The sequence below is a fragment of the Dipodomys merriami genome, unplaced genomic scaffold (genome assembly GCF_024711535.1).
Source record: "Dipodomys merriami isolate MVZ:Mamm:240054 unplaced genomic scaffold, mDipMer1.0.p SCAF_27, whole genome shotgun sequence".
NCBI lineage: Eukaryota > Metazoa > Chordata > Mammalia > Rodentia > Heteromyidae > Dipodomys > Dipodomys merriami.
Genome location: NW_027204159.1, coordinates 14,110,122 through 14,128,156, shown reverse-complemented (window position 1 = coordinate 14,128,156; position 18,035 = coordinate 14,110,122). Strand labels below are relative to the sequence as shown.

The window sequence follows — 18,035 nt, the reverse complement described above, 5'->3', positions numbered from 1 at the left end:
AAACGTAGTTGTGCTGTTAGCTTTAGTGTGGTCTTGTTTGTGATCATTTGGGTAAATGCCCAAAAGTGGGATTTCTGGGTCATAGGGGAGCTCTATGTGGAGTCTTTTGAGGAACCTCAATACTGCTTTCCAAAGTGGTGAACAAGTTTACACTCCCACCAACAATGCAGTAAGGTTCCCTTCTGTCCACATTCCCTCCAGCATCTGTTGTTATTAGAGTTCTTGGTTCTAGCCATTCTAACTGGGGTGAGGTGGTATCTCAATGTTGTTTTGATTTGCATTTCTTTTATGGCTAGAGAGTTTGAGCATTTCTTCATGTGTCTATTGGCCATCCTTCTTTCCTCTTCAGAGAAGTTTCTCTTTAAGTCTTTAGCCCACTCATTTATTGGTGCCCTGCATCTTGTATATACATTTTTCTAATTTGGGGAGGGGAAGGGAAATAACAAAATGCTGAAATAAGGATACAGGTTGACCCATTGTAACAATGAGATGTACAAGACACTATGTTGAAAATGAACTTTACAACTTCGGGGAGGGAAGGTGGGGTAGTTAGGGAGGTGGGGAGGGAAGGGATGGTAGGGGAAAAACAGGAGAGGATAGGAAATGTACTCATTACCTTACTCATGTAACTGTAACCCCTCTGTACAGTATCTTTACAATAAAAAATGTAAAAAAGAATATATGGGAAACCTTTGTCATGGAACCCATTTGACAGATGAAGAAATTGAGGCTCACAGGTTCTTGGCTAACTCCTCCTCCACCCCACCCCCCACACACACCAAGGGAATCCACCGGGATTACAACCAGATTTTACTTGGGATGGTCCACCTTAGTCTCAGGAAGTTATTTGACCATTACAGGATGAAGTAGCCTGGCTCAGCCAACATTTGGTCTTCATATCATGAGAAACTAAAATTAGAGAGATGGAAGCTTAGTGAGAGATTATTTACATTACCACGTTTGGCTTTTATACCAAATTATGTATTTTCTCTCTGGAGCAGAACACAGCATTTCTTCGAGGATAAGTAGTTTTTGTAAAGAGGAGAACTTATAAAGGCCTAAAAACTAGTCTACCCTATTTTAAGGCATATGTTTGTATTTTAATTTTTCAAAAACCTCTATTGGGAATTCATTTGTTTTCTTTTACAGACTGTTTAAATCTCTTCCTTGTTTCTCTATGTGCAGCACAAAGGACATTCACCTCTTTCTCTCCATCTTATACAATAGTGCCTTTGATAGAACTTATAAATCCCAAGCTGAAGCCCTGCACTTGCTTCCAGACCAACCTAGTCTTCACCCCGAGTCACTGTACTTGGTGGTTGCTCATGTCTTTTAAACTCTTTCTCACCCTTACTCCTTTCCTCTCTCTTTCCCTCCCTCTCTCAGCCTCCTTCCTGGCCTCCCTTTCTCTCCCTCCTCCTCCACTAGATCCATCTGTCCTTCTAGCTATCCATACATCTATACATCTATCCCTCTATTCATTTCTCCACCTAAAACATCTATCTATTTGTTCATCTCAGTGAGACTTTGGCAAGGTCATTTGATCCTAGGATCATTTAACTTTTTCCAGATTTTTGCATGCCAAACCAGGGTCATGAATTGTGTTGTAGATTTATATTGTGCACAGGGTAACTTACAGCTAATTTACTGCTTCTGTGCTAATGCTGGCAGGGGCTGGGGGGTGGGGGGATAAAGTGCTGTAGTGGAACACAGAATGTGTCTGTGTTAGCCCTCTGTCACCAACTACTCAACCCAGCTTTTGGTGTCACCTAAATGATAAATGGTCCCATTGTTAAGGCTTCGGTATTGTGATTTTTTGTGTGTGGGTTTTTTTTTAATCTAGATTAAGCAAGGACAGAGACCTATTTCATGTCACTGTACTTTAATATTCCTGAGATCCATGGCATTTCGGGTGGCTCCATTTAACAGCCATCTCCCTCCAGGGCAGAATACTGTGCTGTCTTTGTTTCATCTGCTCTTTCAGCTGAACAAGAGATGGTCACTTATCCTCAGTATTCTCATATCCTACTGGATTTCTGTGCCTTAAAAGAAACTGGCCACGACGGGAGAAGGTAGAGGTTTCAGGCAGAGCAGTTCAGCAGTGTGTGTTTACAGGCAGGTCTGACTTACTCAGCAATCCTGCAGCCAATGAAGAGGCTCTCTCCTGGCTTGATTGGGGGCTTCTGAGTTTGAGCTGCATGCAGAAATGTAAGGCAGTGCTTCCTGGCGCTGATGGCAAAATGGGACCCATCTCCAGTTCTTCCTCCTCGGGCTTCCCAGCTTTGCAGATCTGGGAGAGAACCGACATAAACATATTGGTGATGTAGCCAGCTTTAAAGGCCGAGAGAATCCTAATGGATTCAGCAGACTGGTTTTGTATTTAGAATTTTATTTTTTATTTGGAAGATGAAATGCTTCTCTCGTTACCTGCCTTACATCTTCAGACCTCCGAACACCATCCTCTCTTCCAGCTGCTACACGGAAGGTACAGACCAGAGAGGGAGAGTGTCTGGGTGGGTGGGACAAAGTGGGCTGGTGTCTGACTTCCCACAGGTTCTGCTGAGGCTGCTTTCTGTAGCTAGCTACTAGATGACTGTGGTGTCTGGCAAAAGCTTGCATCTGACAGAGTTAGAGCTGCTCCTCCCGAATCAGCCTGCCTCCTCCATGGAGAGGGAAATGTTTTCTAAAGCTCAGAATCATGTTATAAAGGTGATCTCAAAGCTAACAGCTAGCTGGGAAAATAATACAGAAATGTGTTGCCGATTTCCCTTGTTTCATTTATCATGCAAACAAGTCCCTGGAACTGGTACTAAGATGGAAAAAAGAAATTCAGTGGTTCTGCTCTGGTTTGTCACTATCCATGTAATAAACTTGGTGTATGCCCAAGGAAGCAATTAATAGAATAGAATTAGCTTCGTTTATGACTGTGCAGTGCCAGTTGCTGGATTGGCTCACTTAGAGTCTCCAGTTAAGTTGCAAAGCAATAGGTACATGGCTGACTTTTAGCAGTTGCTGGGAATGGAGATTGTAAGGGTCTTAAGTTAATATTCTAAAGGAAGGTTGACTGAACCTTATATACATGTCCCAGCTCCAGTTTCTGCTGCACTCTAGTTCTTCTGTCTTCCAGTTTGGCATGACATGCATACATGTAATGTGTGCTTTCTCTGTGCATGTGTGTGTGTGTGTGCATGCCTCATAAACAAACTGGCAATTCTTATTCAACTAAACATTGCAGAATTCAATATTTCTCTGGCCTATAGCTGGTTGTGCCTCTTTCTCTGTGCGATCTGTCTATTTCTCTAGCTCTGACACATTTTGAAAAAAGAATAATTTCATAAAATGTAAGTGGCCTAGAGATTGTCCTACAAGTGGTACTCGATTGAAGAAGGTGGAGGATGGTAAGGAGTGTGACTCAACCTGAAATCTTTACTGTCTGCTGGAATGGGGCTGGGGATCAGCCTGTTTGCCATCCTCAGAGTAGAAGCCTGACAGTGAGAGCTATACCTGTGAACGAGAAGCATATATCATACTATAAAGTGATAATTCAACCAGGACCCCCTACACGAGGGAATCGATGTTTATAATGACTTTTGAATTGGAAATGAAGATGGCATTTTTCATAGACATTAATATCTCATAGTTTGTTTTGCAGTTGCAGATTCCTTTAAAATTGTATTAATGGCTAAAAGAAATGACCCATGGGGAAAGTGTTTTTCTTCCTCGTGGGGAGAAAATGAACATAAGTCCCTGTGTATGTTACGGAGAAGAGACAGAAAGAGGGGAGCGAGGATCAAAATCTCTAGAATTTGAACTTTCCAAACACTAAAGACCTAAATTCTCATAGGCAGCCATCTAGAAGCTTCTGTGTTTCTCATTGGTTCCCTTCTTGTCTCTCCTCCCAGATTATCATTAAGAAGCAAAACACTTGGTCTATTCAGTTGCTGTCTTGTGCATTAATCAGATTAAATATCCTATATCATATAGATTTTTTTCAAAAAACCAATACCACCAAAAGGTTTACAAACTTGGTTTTAAAATTAAATTTTAGCTGGGCATGAATGACTCACACCTATAATCCTAGTTACTCAGGAAGCTGAGATTTTTAGGATTACAGTTCAAAGGCAACCTGGGCAAGAAAGTCTATGAGATTCTTCTCTCCAGTTAGCCACCCAAAGGCTAGAAATTGATCTGTGATTCAAGTGGTAGAGCACTGGCCTTGAGCTAAAAAGCTCGGGGACAGTGCCGAGGTCCTGAGTTCAAGCCCCAGGACTGGCGCGGGTATGCGCACACACACTCATGCACACACACACACACACACACACACACACACACACTCAAACACACACATCAAATTGTACTGATTATTTTCATCAAAATGAAAATGCTTCTTGGTCTCAAAGGATACAATCTCTGCTTCACTCACTCTTAGCAGAGGGGGTGGTGCAACAAGTATTTAAATTTGCTGTGAACCTAATGAAGATGATGGGTAAGAATAATGACATCTGTCAGAATTACCTCATGGGTGAAACTCTGGGAGATGGTAGAAAAGGCAGGAGTCTGAGGAGTTAGATACCAGGCAAACAGGGCCATATCACTTCATTGCTCTGCGCATAATTTCATCTATCACATGGAAAAGAAAGATCTACTTTGGATGATGAGAATTAACTGGGACAATTAAATAATGTTCCTTTTAAAGCTCAGCACAGTACATGCACTACGTCTTTAGCTCCATTTTTCATGTTTTCTCACATATGCAAAATTTTTTATTGATTTCATTATAAGTAATGATACATCATTGTATCTCTAAAAACTAGCGACTCTATTTAAAGTTTGTAGGAAGAGAAAAATATCAGAATGTCTGAGCTTCTCTCTCTCTCTCTCTCTCTCTCTCTCTCTCTCTCTCTCTCTCTCTCTCTCTCTCTCTCTCTCTCTCTCTCTCTCTCTCTCTCTCTCTCTCTCCATATTTCCAGCAATTGTGTCAATCTTGGCCTTATTCTGGAAAAGCTACAAATGTAAACTTCACTATTAAAGTAATTGTGAATGTGAAAAAAATAGATGGGTACTGGTGGCTTATGCCTGTAATCTAGCTTCTTGGAAAGTTCAGATTGGGGGGGGATAATGGTTCATGGCCAGCCAGGATAGAGGTGTTTATAAAACCCCTTCCCTACAGAGAGCTAGTTGTAGTCGAGTGTGCCTGTTACACTAGCCATGACAGGAAGTTGGACATAGGGGAACCACATCTCAGGCTGTACTTGCACAGAGAAGCAAGACCCTATTTCAGACAAAAACCAACAGAAAAAGATAAAAGGCTGGAGGTATGGTTCAGCAATAGGAGAACCTGCCTACCACAAGGCCTGGAGTTCACACACCAATACTACCTTTAAAAAAAAGAAAGAAAAGTAAAAATAATCTGTGAAAAATTCCTGTGAACATCAATTTATACAGACGATCTCAATAATCTCCCTAAGTTGAGCTTCACAGAGGACAGAGCTAGTGTACTTTGAAGACCTGGGTTTACTTCCTGGATTTGCTTTGAGGTTGCTTTTTCCACGTAGGGAGATGGGGGCCTTCCAACTCTGTCACCAACTGGGTGGTGGTATGAGTAGTTACTTAACCTTTCTGGGTATCTGTTTCTTCCGTTATAAAATATAAGAATTAATATTCCTTATAGTGTCTTATACAGAGAATGTTCATAATAGTGATCAGCTTTCCCTTACATTGCATTTATTATGTCTGCAGCATTATCTAGGCATGTTTTATACACTAACACATTCATGTACACTGTAAATCAAGAATGTGAATGTCAGCAATATTATTTCCTTTTGCTTCCCTCACTGGCCCTTCAAACTTCTCTGTTTCTTTTTTTTTCCTTATCTATCAGATAGAGATTTTGTTCTTCCTGAAGCAGACCCCTGAAGCACAAACACAACTCATATTTAAATTCTCTCAATGGTTTTCCATAGTCTAAGAGGTCCTGGATGTTCTACCTGCCTGACTTCCTTGACTGACTGCCGGCCTGACTTCCTATCTGGGCCCATCTCTTCCATGTCTAGCCTCCTGCCAGGGAGGCCATGGTTGCTTCCTTACCATTCTCTGGCCAACCATAGGGTTTTAGGATGTTGTTCTCTCCTCTCTGTCCCATCTCCTTGTTTCAGTCAAGCCTTCAACTCTCAGGTCCAGCTGAGAAGCCCTCTCAGACACTCAGCCAAGCCTACATCAGGATGTCTTCCCATTAGAGTTTGTATCCTAGTTTGTGGTCCTAGATAAACTATTTTGATAATGTCTTTTTCCCTGCTGGTGGGAGCAGGACCCATTTGCAATTTTTCTCTCCTTCGTACCCCAGTGCAAGGACCATGCCAGGTGCAAACGAGGCACTCAGTATGTTTTCCTAATCAAGTGAAATTGGGACAAATACCAAGGCCATTATTGTGTGGATAAAAATCAAAACTGTCTGTGGAAAACGTTCCAAAAAAGCACCACCTCCTTCCTAAATGCCAGTTGTCTTAATCACTATCTGTGGGTGGGGGGTGGGTAAAATCATTCGGGAGGCATACTGTAGGAGATGAATGCATTGCAATGCTTGTCTTTGTCCTGAAGTAAGAGAATACAAACAGAAAAATGTCAGGCAAATAATGCCGATGCACTATCGGAGTTTTGAGAAGACATTTGGCCTGCCTTCCCTTCTCTGTGGACCTCATTAAATGATCACATAGATCCCTTCCCCTTACTAGGAGGAAATTCATCTAGAAAACTGACTAAGATTAGGAGAACAAAATCCCAATCGCAGCCAAGAAGAAACCATTTAAGTCTGCATAGAGGAAGGCAGAACCCCACAGGCATGGAAGAACCAGTGAAGTCAAAGAAACTTGCCAGATACTTTTTGGTGAGTCTAATTTGTCAGCACACACAAGAGGGCCTTATCTATGGTTCCATATGCAATCAAGAGGGATTTCTTTGCCCACAAGGACAAATGCAAAGCGCCTTGCCATGTGCTCTTGCCTTTCCCAGAATTGACCCTGTCACATTGCCATGCTTGAAAAGCAATCTTAAATCAGGTAAAGACCAGATTTGACAACTACAAAGATGGTGATGCTGTATCAGTTGCATAAGCCACCATTAAGTGGGAAGAAACACAGACAAGAGAAGCAGCTACTACAATGCTGTGACCTCCAGCTATGTGCTGAAGACCATTCAGTCACCTCTCACTTGCTCCTCACACAGCATCTCCATGTTATCAGTAGGAAACCAACATAACTTCCTCCTTAGTCAAGTGGCAGAGCCAAGCCCCAAGTTCAAACTACCTAAGTCTAAAGTCAGTGCTTCTAACATTTACATCACGAGCACAATTCCTTCTGAGTGGTATAAGGGAAGCCTTCAGTTATATTGAAATGGTCTGTTTATAGGTGGCCTGCTAGGTGATCAAAAGCCCCCTGGACACAGGGATTCTGACTCATTCATCTTCAATCTTTCCATCCTGGTTTAGCATTCAAGAGTTTGACTCTGAGTTGATGTTCAAGATAACCCTTCCTAGCCAAGTGGCTCATGCTTGTAATTCTAGCTGCTCAGAAGCTGAGATCTGAGAACTTATTTTGAAACCAGCGTTGGTAGGGAAGTTTGTGAGGCACTTATTTCCAATTAACCACCAAAAGCTGGAAGTGAAGCTGTGGCTCAAATGGTGCAGCACCAGTCTTGAACTAAGAAGCTAAGGGATAGTGCCTGAGTTCAAGCCTCATCAACAGCAAAAAAAGAAAGATAATTGTTCCTAAATGAAAGGCAGATGAGAGAGTGGAGGAATTTACTTGAGCATCTTCTTCTATCACTAAAGCTACCCAAAACAAGCTAGCTGGATGTGTGTATACATGTACGTGCATGCACACATGCACACATACACACATACACACATACACACATTTTCCCAGCTCTTCATTATGTCATAATTAATAGTACAAACATAAGTAAAACAGGAGGCTGGGAAGGTGGCTCAGTGGTAGAGTGCTTGCCTTGCATGCATGAGGCCCTGGGTTTGATTCTTCAGCACCACATAAGCAGGAAAAGCTGGAAGTGGTGCTATGGCTCAAGTGGTAGAGCGCTAGCCTTGAGCTGAAGAGCTGAGGGACAGCGCCCAGGCCCAGAGTTCAGGCCCCATGACCGGCAAAAAAAAAAAAAAAGGAAAACATATGGTTTATATATAGATATAGGCTTCAACATAAACGTGTGCATATACATGTGTTTGTCACAACAACCCTATGAGGTGAATACTGTTATGATGCATATGTTCTACACAAGAAATATGTTGTTGGGTGCCAGTGACTTATCCTGTAATTTTAGCTTCTCAGGAGGCTAAGATCTAAGGGTTATGGTTGGAAGCAAGCCTGGGCAGAAAAATCCATGAAACTGTTATCGCCAATTAGTCAACAACAAAAGCCAGAACTAGAGCTATGGCTCAGCTAGTAGAGTGCTAGCCTTGAGAAAAAAACAGTTCAGGGACATCAGCTAGGCCATGAGTTCAAACTCCACCTGAGTTCAAACTCCAAGACCTGAAAAGAAAGCCACAAGGAAGCTGGTCACATATCCATCAGAGCACTGGCTAGAACTAGATCCCATGCAGTTTATTCCAGGATACACACATTAATACATGTATGTATTAATATGTTGTATGCCTTCTTTTCATATTTATATAATTCTTACTTTCATTTCTTAAAAAGTATCTTGTCAGCCCAGAGGTGGTGGCTCACGCCTGTAATCTTAGCTACTCAGGAGGCTGAGATCTGAGGATCTCGGTTCAAAGCCAGGCCAGGCAGGAAAGTCTTATCTCCAATAAACCACCAGAAAACTGGAAATGGTGCTGTAGCTCAAGTGGTAGAGTTCTAGCCTTGAGCTGAAGAGCTGAGGGACTGCGCCCAGGTCCAGAGTTCAAGCCCCACCACTGACAAAAATAAAAAAGTATCCTCTCTTCCTTTCTGCATATTTAGAATCAACCCACTCTTCATAGCCCACATCAAACATCCCTCCCACTCCAGCTCTCCCTAGCTACTCATTTTCTCATCATCTCGCTCATCTCACATGCACACCTACATCTAAAATCTCTTCCCAAGTTATGTTGTGTTTCTCTGGAGCATGGAAACAGAAAAACTCAAGGTACAGGATTTATAAGGATTAAGTGAGCCAAAGTCCTGCATTCTTTATTGCTTCATGTCTTAAACATGTCCTTTAAATGGATGCACAAAGGATGGATTTGCCCTGCTCTCAGGCCAGGCAGAGCCTCCACTATGGAGATAGATCCCATTCCCCTTTATGTCTCAAGTGAAGCACACCTGAACTCCATCCTATGGATCAGGGATTTCCTCTCTGCTGGTTCATTTCACTGTAGTCTGTAACCATGTTGTAACCCTCTCACCTTAAATGCTCACCTTGTAACCCTCCGTCTTCCAGCAGCCACCAACCCATTGCTTTGAAAGAACCATCTACCCTCACCTTTGTCGCTCCTCCACTGTACCACCCAAAGGGCTCTTGGGAGCAACACCAAGGGCTACCACATGGACAAATCCAACCATTCTCTGTCAGCCTCCTCTGACAGCTCTCGGTGCGCTGACTCATGATCGCTGCCTCCTTCCTGAGACTCCAGTGTTTTCTCACTCGCTAATCAGCACTTCTCAGACTCCTCAGCTGTTTTCCTAGTTTCTTTCTGAATTATAAATCCTACATGGGAGTCCAGAACTTGGTATTCTCTGAAATCTGTTTGGTCTCAGGTGTCTTCATCCATGCCCATGTCTTTAGAATCCTCTACTTCATTTATATCTTCCGCTCCAACTTCTTTCCTAAAATGCAGATGTGTACATTCAGTTGCATATCAGAAATCTCAAGATGGAATTTTTTATTTCCTTTCTAAAAATAGATATATACCTGTTTGTCCACAATCCTTCTCTAGTTTAAGGACAAGAACTCCAGTCTCCCAGCTACTACTCTTAGCCAAAAACCTTCTTTCTCAGATCTTTAAATTCAGTGGTAATTCCTCTTGGTTTAACCTCTTAAAAATACCAAGAATTCAATCATTTTTTTCTTACATCTATCACTCAAATATTTCTTCATCAGGAAATCCTTTCCTGGCCTTCTTATCTAATGTTAATCTCTCCCCCTCTCCCAGAATTTCCATCTAAATCCTAAATCTTGATCTCTCTGTCTTTCCTCTCCCTCTGTCCCCCCCTCTTTACCTTCCTCTACTTCTAGTCCTAAATATCTCTGTATCTCTGTCTCTCTTTATCCCTTCTCTTATTTTTGCCCTTTTTTGTTTTTCTGCTTTCCTCTCCTTTACAACACTTACCTTGCTGAACCTACCATAGATCATTTACTTCTTTGTTGCCAATATTTTTCAATGAGCTGCATGAAAACAGAGCCTTTTCTGTCTTACTCATTCTCATATCTCCAGTACAAGAGTAGGCACACAATAGACATTTTTAGATTGTGAGAATGCAAATGTGAATGAATATTTATATAAAGTCCTAGTATTAAGGCAGTAAAAAAATGTGCTAAATAAGACAAACCAGCACTGTACTAGTTACTGCACTGATAATTACCTGAAAGACTTTCAGTTACTCAACTGGTATACTTCCTTCTCTAGCAGTAAACTATCAAGACATTTATTATGAGGATGAAGAAATTGCTAGAAGATACCTAGCACCAGAACCTAGATATATAGCTGATGAATGGGGCATCACAGTATTTCTTTTCCAACCCCACTGCTGCCACAGTGACAGTCACATAGAGATCATTAATAGTTCTTTGTTGATGAGATGGTTTGCCTTCCAACACAATTAGTGGAGGAGGAGGGGTGTCATACGCCTGGCCTTGTGCTAAATAGCTTAGAGTTACCATATCACACAAATCTCATAAAAATAGTATGATAAGTGTTATTTACAAACATTTGGGTGGTTCCATAATTTATTCAAAACCATATAGCTAAAATATGGTATGTCAGGATTTGTAAGACTGAGCCTCCACTGTGTAGATAGATCCCATAACTCCCTCAGCTTTACAACATGGCATATTAATACTTGTCCCTACTATGTCATCTGATTGCTCCCACAGTCTAGGCTCTGCTCGATACCCACAGTGTTGTCTTATCTGCCCTACTATATCTCAGCTTTGGTCTCAGCATGTGAGAAATAAAAAATAAAACATGCAGAATGCTCATCCCACTTTGAGAAGCTACGGTCTGGTAGGAAAGAGGCATGCACACAAATCTATTCATAGGTTCTTAACCCCAACCAGGTATGAGAGTCATTTTTTGTTAGTCATGGGGCTTGAACTCTGGGCCTGGGTGCTGTCCCTGAGCTCTTCAGCTCAAGGCGAGCACTCTACCACTGGAACCACTGTGCCACTTCTGGTTTTCTGGTAGTTAATTGGAGATAAGAGTCTCACAGACTTTCCTGCCCATGCTGGCTTTGAACCGCGATTCTCAGATCTCAGCCTCCTGAGTAGCTAGGATTACAGGCATGAGCCACCAGCACCCAGATCTTTTTTATTTTTTTAATGTATGTACTAGAGCTTGAACTCATGGCCTTGGCTCTGTCCCTGAACTTTTCTACTCAAAGCTAGTGCTCTACCACTTGAGTCACAGCTCTACTTCCAGTTATTTAGTGGTTAATTGGAAATGAGAGTCTCACAGCATTTCCATCCCAGACTAGCTTTGAACTGGCCTCTTCAGATCTCTGCCTCCTGAGTAGGTAGAATTATAGGCATAAACCACTGGCACCCAGCACATGATTGTCTTTAATAGTTCTATTGTATCAAATTCCCTGAAAGAGGGCTCCAGAAATCCTGTTTATTAATGTTCCCCAGGTGAACCTAATGAATCAGAGGTTAGAATTGAACAAGTGTCTGGGCAGAGGAAAGTTCTAATAGCTCAAAAGAAGAGCTTTGGAAGGGAAGCATTGCTTAGCTGGGCCCATATGAAATGGAGGGTGATATCCTCCAGTTGAAGAGAGGCTGCCTGTGGTCAAGGCATCCAAAGACATCTGGCAGCAAGTGGCTGGTCTGGGAAGAAACAAGGATCATTGTCACCAACTTAGAAACTCAGTAAGACTCTACTGAGCACATGTCTACTTCAAGGTAGCTGTGAATTTGCTTCAAGATTTTATGTTTAGGTATTATCTAAATAATTCAATTGTTTTGAGTTTAACTTTGTCACCTATGTAATGGGGGATAAAATGCATATATGTAATATGTGTCTTGATGAGTAAATGTGCTAGTTGATACCAAGTACATGTATATTAGCATACATTAGCATATATGCTAATTATGACTTCTGTAAAATTATGTGGTATGCTAATATGTTTCCTGTTTTTAGAGGCCCTGAAAATCAACCCTGTGTGCTTTGATACAATGTGATAATGAGAGGAATCCTGCTGCATCAGTCCAGAGACACCTAAGTTCTGATCTTCTTCTCATACTGATGTCCCTTAGGAAGCTGGCTAGTTCTAAGCCTAGAATTCCACTGAGAATATATTAAAACTTATAGTTTGGCCCATGGATTAAAGGCCTTGTTTCTGTCCATTGCAGTACTGGGAAATGATGGAACCTTTAAGAGGTAAGCCTCTTAAAGGGGTAGTGGAATTCCAGCTCCTTTCTCTTCCTCTGTTTTGCTTCCCAGTTCTGAGGTGAACTGTTAAACCAGGCACTGCTGCTATGATGAGCTAGGCTACCATAGACCCCCAAAGCAACAGGACTAAACCCTCCAATAATGGAAGTCATAGTAATCCTTTCCTCTTATAAATTGGCTATACAGTATTTGTTGTGGTAACAGGCAGCTTCCACACTGGTGGTATTGATGTTGAATGAAGTGATGTGTGCTTTATAAAGCGTATCTTCCTTTTGAGTCTTCCCATTGCTCGAGGTTGTAACCCATTTTCTGGAGTTCTTAACGAACTCTGTAAGGATCCTATTAGCCAAACATAGCGAACAGAAAATAATGTTTAATAAAAACCAACTGGTTGTCAGACATTCTCCATGTGGAATTACACGGAGATAATGATCACAACAACCCTTCATGCTGTTACCCCACACCTCACAGGTAAAAATAGACGAGGGAGACTGCTTAGATGAAGTATTTGGTTGGAAATGTTTTTGGCCTTTGAATAACAGAGTTTCACTTCTGGCTTAAAGTTAATTGGCACCTGGGAGTCTATATTTTCAACTTAAATGGTTTTTCTCATAGTTATAGTAAAGATGGAAGACATTGAATAGAATGTGCCAGGTGAGGACCTACTAAGTGCTTATACTTACTCTGAGGATATCCTTGTCAGTATCTTTCCAATGGTAATACCTAAATTGTCTGATTGCTCATCATTAGTTTCCCCATTTCATCAGGACTCCAACAAAACAAGTTTCTATTTTTATTCCTTCAATCTCTATCACTGTTGCTGGTATTTACCTGCAATATACACTGGGCAGTTATATTTTGCCTTGTGTTTCTAGATCCTTTTTTTGTCTTTGGTACTTTGCCCATGGGCATTTCCTTCATTTGGACTCAATTTTATAACTCTAATAGAAAAATCACTAGCGGTGAAATCATTGCTATCATTTAGAAGAGCCTGGTTCATTAGTTTTCTGAGTCATTGTTTCTTTGCAGACAGATTGAACTGGAAGAAAAGATGGGCTGAGATGGCCTTTGCTTTCATGAGTGTCTGCAAATATAGTAGGAAAAGCAAAAGCAAACAGGAGATAAATAAATGTCTGGCTTCAATTTTGTGTGGAAAAACCTGCTCTGGTGTGATTATTAATATGTGGGACTGTCACTTTCTTGAAAGTTTTAGGAGCAAATGAAGTAGACAGTGAACTTTCTTGCAAGAAAAGTTATTTATTTAAACAACAAGCATACACATAAAGAATGCCTCTGTTGTGTGTCAGATGTCAGGTGTTAAATGGCTCACAGATGCTAAAAATAGATGCAATTCCTGCCATTATAGGAGGAACAGACATCACTAAATGTATAGTTTACTATGATAAGTGTAGCCAAGGATAGGACTGGGATTGGGACAAAGTCTCTTTGGGATTTGATACGGCTCTTGACCAGGTAGATCAGTATGGTTTCCTGGAGGAAGGAAGGGCCACCTGAGCTCCAATCTGAAGGCTCCTACTATGTGAGCTTAAGTTAGAATGAGAGCAAGAATTTTCCAAGTCCATTTGTAGGCTATATTTGTAGGTTCCATCATCAGAGAGCCCAGAAGCTTGAAAGAAAAGTCCGAGGCGCTGCTCCATGGTACACTGCTTGCCTGGAATGTGCAAGGTTTGTGTTTGACTCAGCAGGGCAAAGAAAATAAAACAAAATCAAGCCCAAACAAGAAAAAAAACCATGTACCTTGGAGAACCAAGACTAAAACAAGAAACCATGGAGAATGAGGCTCTAGAGCTGTATGTATCTATGATTCCATGACATGAGCTATGGAGTTTGATGTCAGGTATGAATTTTAGAAAACATGGTGATACTTCAGCATGACAAAATTTTCCTGACTGTTGTGAAAAGAATAGACCAGAGGGGCTAAGTGTTTTAAAGAGTGGGATGCACTTAACAGAGATATACAGTCTCTAAAACAAGCCTGCGAGTAGACTGGGAGACAGCTCCATGTTTGCTCCAAATTCCTGAATGTCTGTCTCTGACTTTGTCTTAGTAGAACAGAAACCTGCCTGTTGTCTCCACATCCAGACAAAGATATTTCTCATTCTCAATGAACAATGACAGAAACACACTATGCTCTATTTGAGAGAAGCAGTAAACATTACAGGCTTAGGAGTGAGTTTCCTTTGCCCAATTCTGCATTTGCAAAGCATGGTATTTAGAAGGAAAAGACAAGCTATCTTAAGACAGAACCTCTAAGAATGTTTTGCCATCATATTTGTTCAGCAAGATATAGCTGCAGCATCAAAGCCTAGAACTGCAGATGTGCTCAGCTGTGGACATTCATATGTAGACTGTGAGGTGGCTTCTCAGGAGAGAATGGACCATAAGTCAGTCCTGTAAGCAAAGGTTAAAAAGCTAAGTCTATCTTCATTATCAATCTTCTTTTCATGGCCCTCTAACCCATCTGACAGAATGGTGGGACTCTGAATGTAAATTACTTCAGGAGCTGAGCAGGTAACATTAATAAAGAAAAAAAAGACAATTTTGGCAATTGTGATATTTTTGTGTTCATCTTACCTATAGGGAACACAATCCAGCTTGAGAGTAAAAGACTGACAGACAGACAGACAGAAAGCTAGCAGAGGTAGATGTAGGAGAGGAATAGGGATAGGGATTGAGACAGAGAAGGAGTAAAAGATATGGAGAGAGACAGAAACAGAGATTATAGAGATAGAGGGGAGGTAAGGGGAGGTATGGGATTGGAGCAGAGAGAGAGAGAAAGAGAGAAGGGAAGGAAAGGAGGAAGGAAGGAAGGAAGGAAGGAAGGAAGGAAGGAAGGAAGGAAGGAAGGAAGGAAGGAAGGAAGGAAGGGAGGGAGGAAGGAAGGGAGGGAGGGAGGGAGGGAGGAAGAGAGGAAGGGAGGGAGAAAAGTAAACAAGGCCAACACAGGCCTTTAGCCTCTATTTGAAAGGATCACAGAATTTCTATTTAAGAGAAAACTTCATGAAGCATCTACTTCTATTTCAGCCCTCCCTGAGGTCCTGAAACCCCTCAAAAGGTTCCTGGCAAGATTGTGGTAAAGAGCTCCCTAATTCCATCTAAAACCTGGCCACTCTATGCTCACTAATCCTCGGTCTTTAAAGCAAGCAGCAATCTGTTTCTTATTACAACCAAGTAAGAAATCTTTTCCATGTGACCACTCCATGTATGTATGAGGGTTATCTTACCCTATTCAGCTGAAAGATTTAAAATTTTTTCCGGTTGGCTCTGCTGACTTTAACATCACTCAGGGCTATCTTTAGGAATACTTAGGTATCACCCATTATGCTGACTGTTCAAGTGTATTGTTCATTTAATTCTAGTAGAAACTAGTGAAGAAGAAACATTCATTGTTCCCATTTGACAGATATGAACACTGAGGCCCTATATCAAACTTACCCTATATCAAACAGCCAGAATAGGATTTAAACCCAGAGATAACTAGCTTTGGTCATCTCTGATACAGCAATGATTTGCCTTACACAGTCCTCCTTCTAATACAATCTCCAGTGCTCTTCCTGGAAAACTGCCTGCAACTGAGACCCAGTTTCTTTATCTTTAAGACGATGGTCAAGAGCTCCACCTGAGTATTGTCGAGAAATTAAAGAAAACAATGTACATAAAGCAGCAGCACACAGTGGGCATTGAGTAAAGACTGATAGAATAAGTAGAGGGGTGAGGAAATCAGCTAAGGCTTGCCAAGTGTCAGTGGCTCACACCAGTTAACCAGCAGAAATCCGGAACTGGTGCTGTGGCTCAAGTGGTACAGTGCTATCTTTGAGCTGAAGAGCTCAGAGACAGCACCCAGGCCCAGAGTTCAAGCCACACAACCAAATAAATAAATAAGCAAGCAAGCTAAAGCCATCTGGCCCTTCCCTCCTGTATGAAGTATCTAGGGATACTGTAACAAGACATCTGACAAATCCAGGTCAAAGTGCCAGTAGAGTTGGTTTCTGGAGAGGAAAGGTCTTTTATCTTAATCTATAGATGGCCACCTTCCTGTATCCTTGTGTGGCATTTCTTCTTTGTGTGCACAGTCCCAGCGGCTCATCTGCTTCTCATAAGAACAGCAATCCCACTGGAGTAGAGCCTACCCTGTTACTTCATTGCACCTCAGTTAGCTCCTTAAAGAGCCTATCTCCAAACCGGGTGCCAGTAGCTCATACCAGTGGCTCACGCCTGTAATCCTAGCTACTCAGGAGCCTGAGTAGCTAAGGATTGTGGTTCAAGGCCAGCCTGGGCAGCAAAGTCTATGAGACTCTCACCTCCAACTAACCACTAAAAAACCAGAAATGGTGCTGTGGCTTGAAGTGATAGAATGCTAACCTTCAGCAATAAAGCTCAGGGACAGTGCCTAGGTCCTGAGTTCAATCCCCACAACCAAGAACAACAACAGAGTTCTCTGTGAGGATTTGTTTTGGGGGGATTTAATTTTTTGAGTTCTAAATATACTTTAGATATGAGACCCTTGTCTGTTGAATGGGTAGTGAAGAACTTCTCCCAGTCCCTGGGCTTTCTATTGATCTTGCTAGCTATATCCTTTGCCATAAACTCTGCAGTTTCATGCAATCCCATTGGTGCAACCTTTCTTTTATTTGTTGTATTACTGGGTCTTTATTAAGAAAATTTTGGCCTGTGCCAAGGAGCCCTAGAGTTTCTCCAATTCCTTTCTGTAGTGTTTTCAGGGTGTCTGCTCTTACTTCAAGGTCTTTGATGTATTTGGAATTGATTCTGCTGCAGGGTGAGGATCTAACTTTAGTTTTCTACAGGTGTTTGATCAATTTTGCCAGTACCATTTACTGAAAAGGCTTTCTTCCATCCTATTTTTTGGCTCCCTTATTGAAGATTAGATGGCCATAGGTCTGTGAGTTCATTTCTGGGTCTTCAGTTCTATTCCATTGGTCCTCAGGTCTGTTCTTGATGTTTTGATTACTATAGCTTTGTAGTAGAGTTTGAAGTTTGGTATTGATATTGATATTCCTCCAGCCCTGTTTTTTAGCTAAGGATTGTTTTTGCTATTCGGGATCCTTTATTATACCATGTGAATTTTTTGATTGCTTCCTCTATTTTGTTAAAGAATGATGTTGGGATATTGAGAAATATTGCATTGAATTTGTAGATAGCCTTTGGCAGTCTTGCCATTTTCATGATGTTAATCCTCCCAACAAATCCTCAGACAACTGCCCCATTAATAAGTGGGTTATAGACTTAAAGAGAGACTTCTCTGAAGAGAAAATAAGAAGGGTACTTAGACACATGAAGAAATAAATGTTCCACATCTCTGGCCATCACAGAAATGTAAATCAAAAACAACATTGAGATTCCACCTCACCCCAGTAAGAATGTCGAAATCTAGTAACAGATGCTGGAGGGGATGTGG

General features: G+C 41.5%; 1 protein-coding gene across 2 annotated transcripts in view; it reads left to right on the top strand.

Annotated features, from left to right (window-relative positions):
* Positions 1–2,178: 2,178 nt before the first annotated feature.
* Positions 2,179–18,035, top strand: part of Ppp2r2b (protein phosphatase 2 regulatory subunit Bbeta) — a 437,725-nt gene continuing 421,868 nt past the window's right edge. Inside the window, exon 1 of one of the 2 annotated variants that reach the window (XM_070036318.1) lies at positions 2,179–2,485. In XM_070036318.1, coding sequence (XP_069892419.1) covers positions 2,407–2,485 — 79 coding nt within the window. In that variant the 5' untranslated portion in view covers positions 2,179–2,406. The remainder of the gene's footprint in view (positions 2,486–18,035) is intronic. The other variant, XM_070036326.1, reaches the window with a different exon arrangement.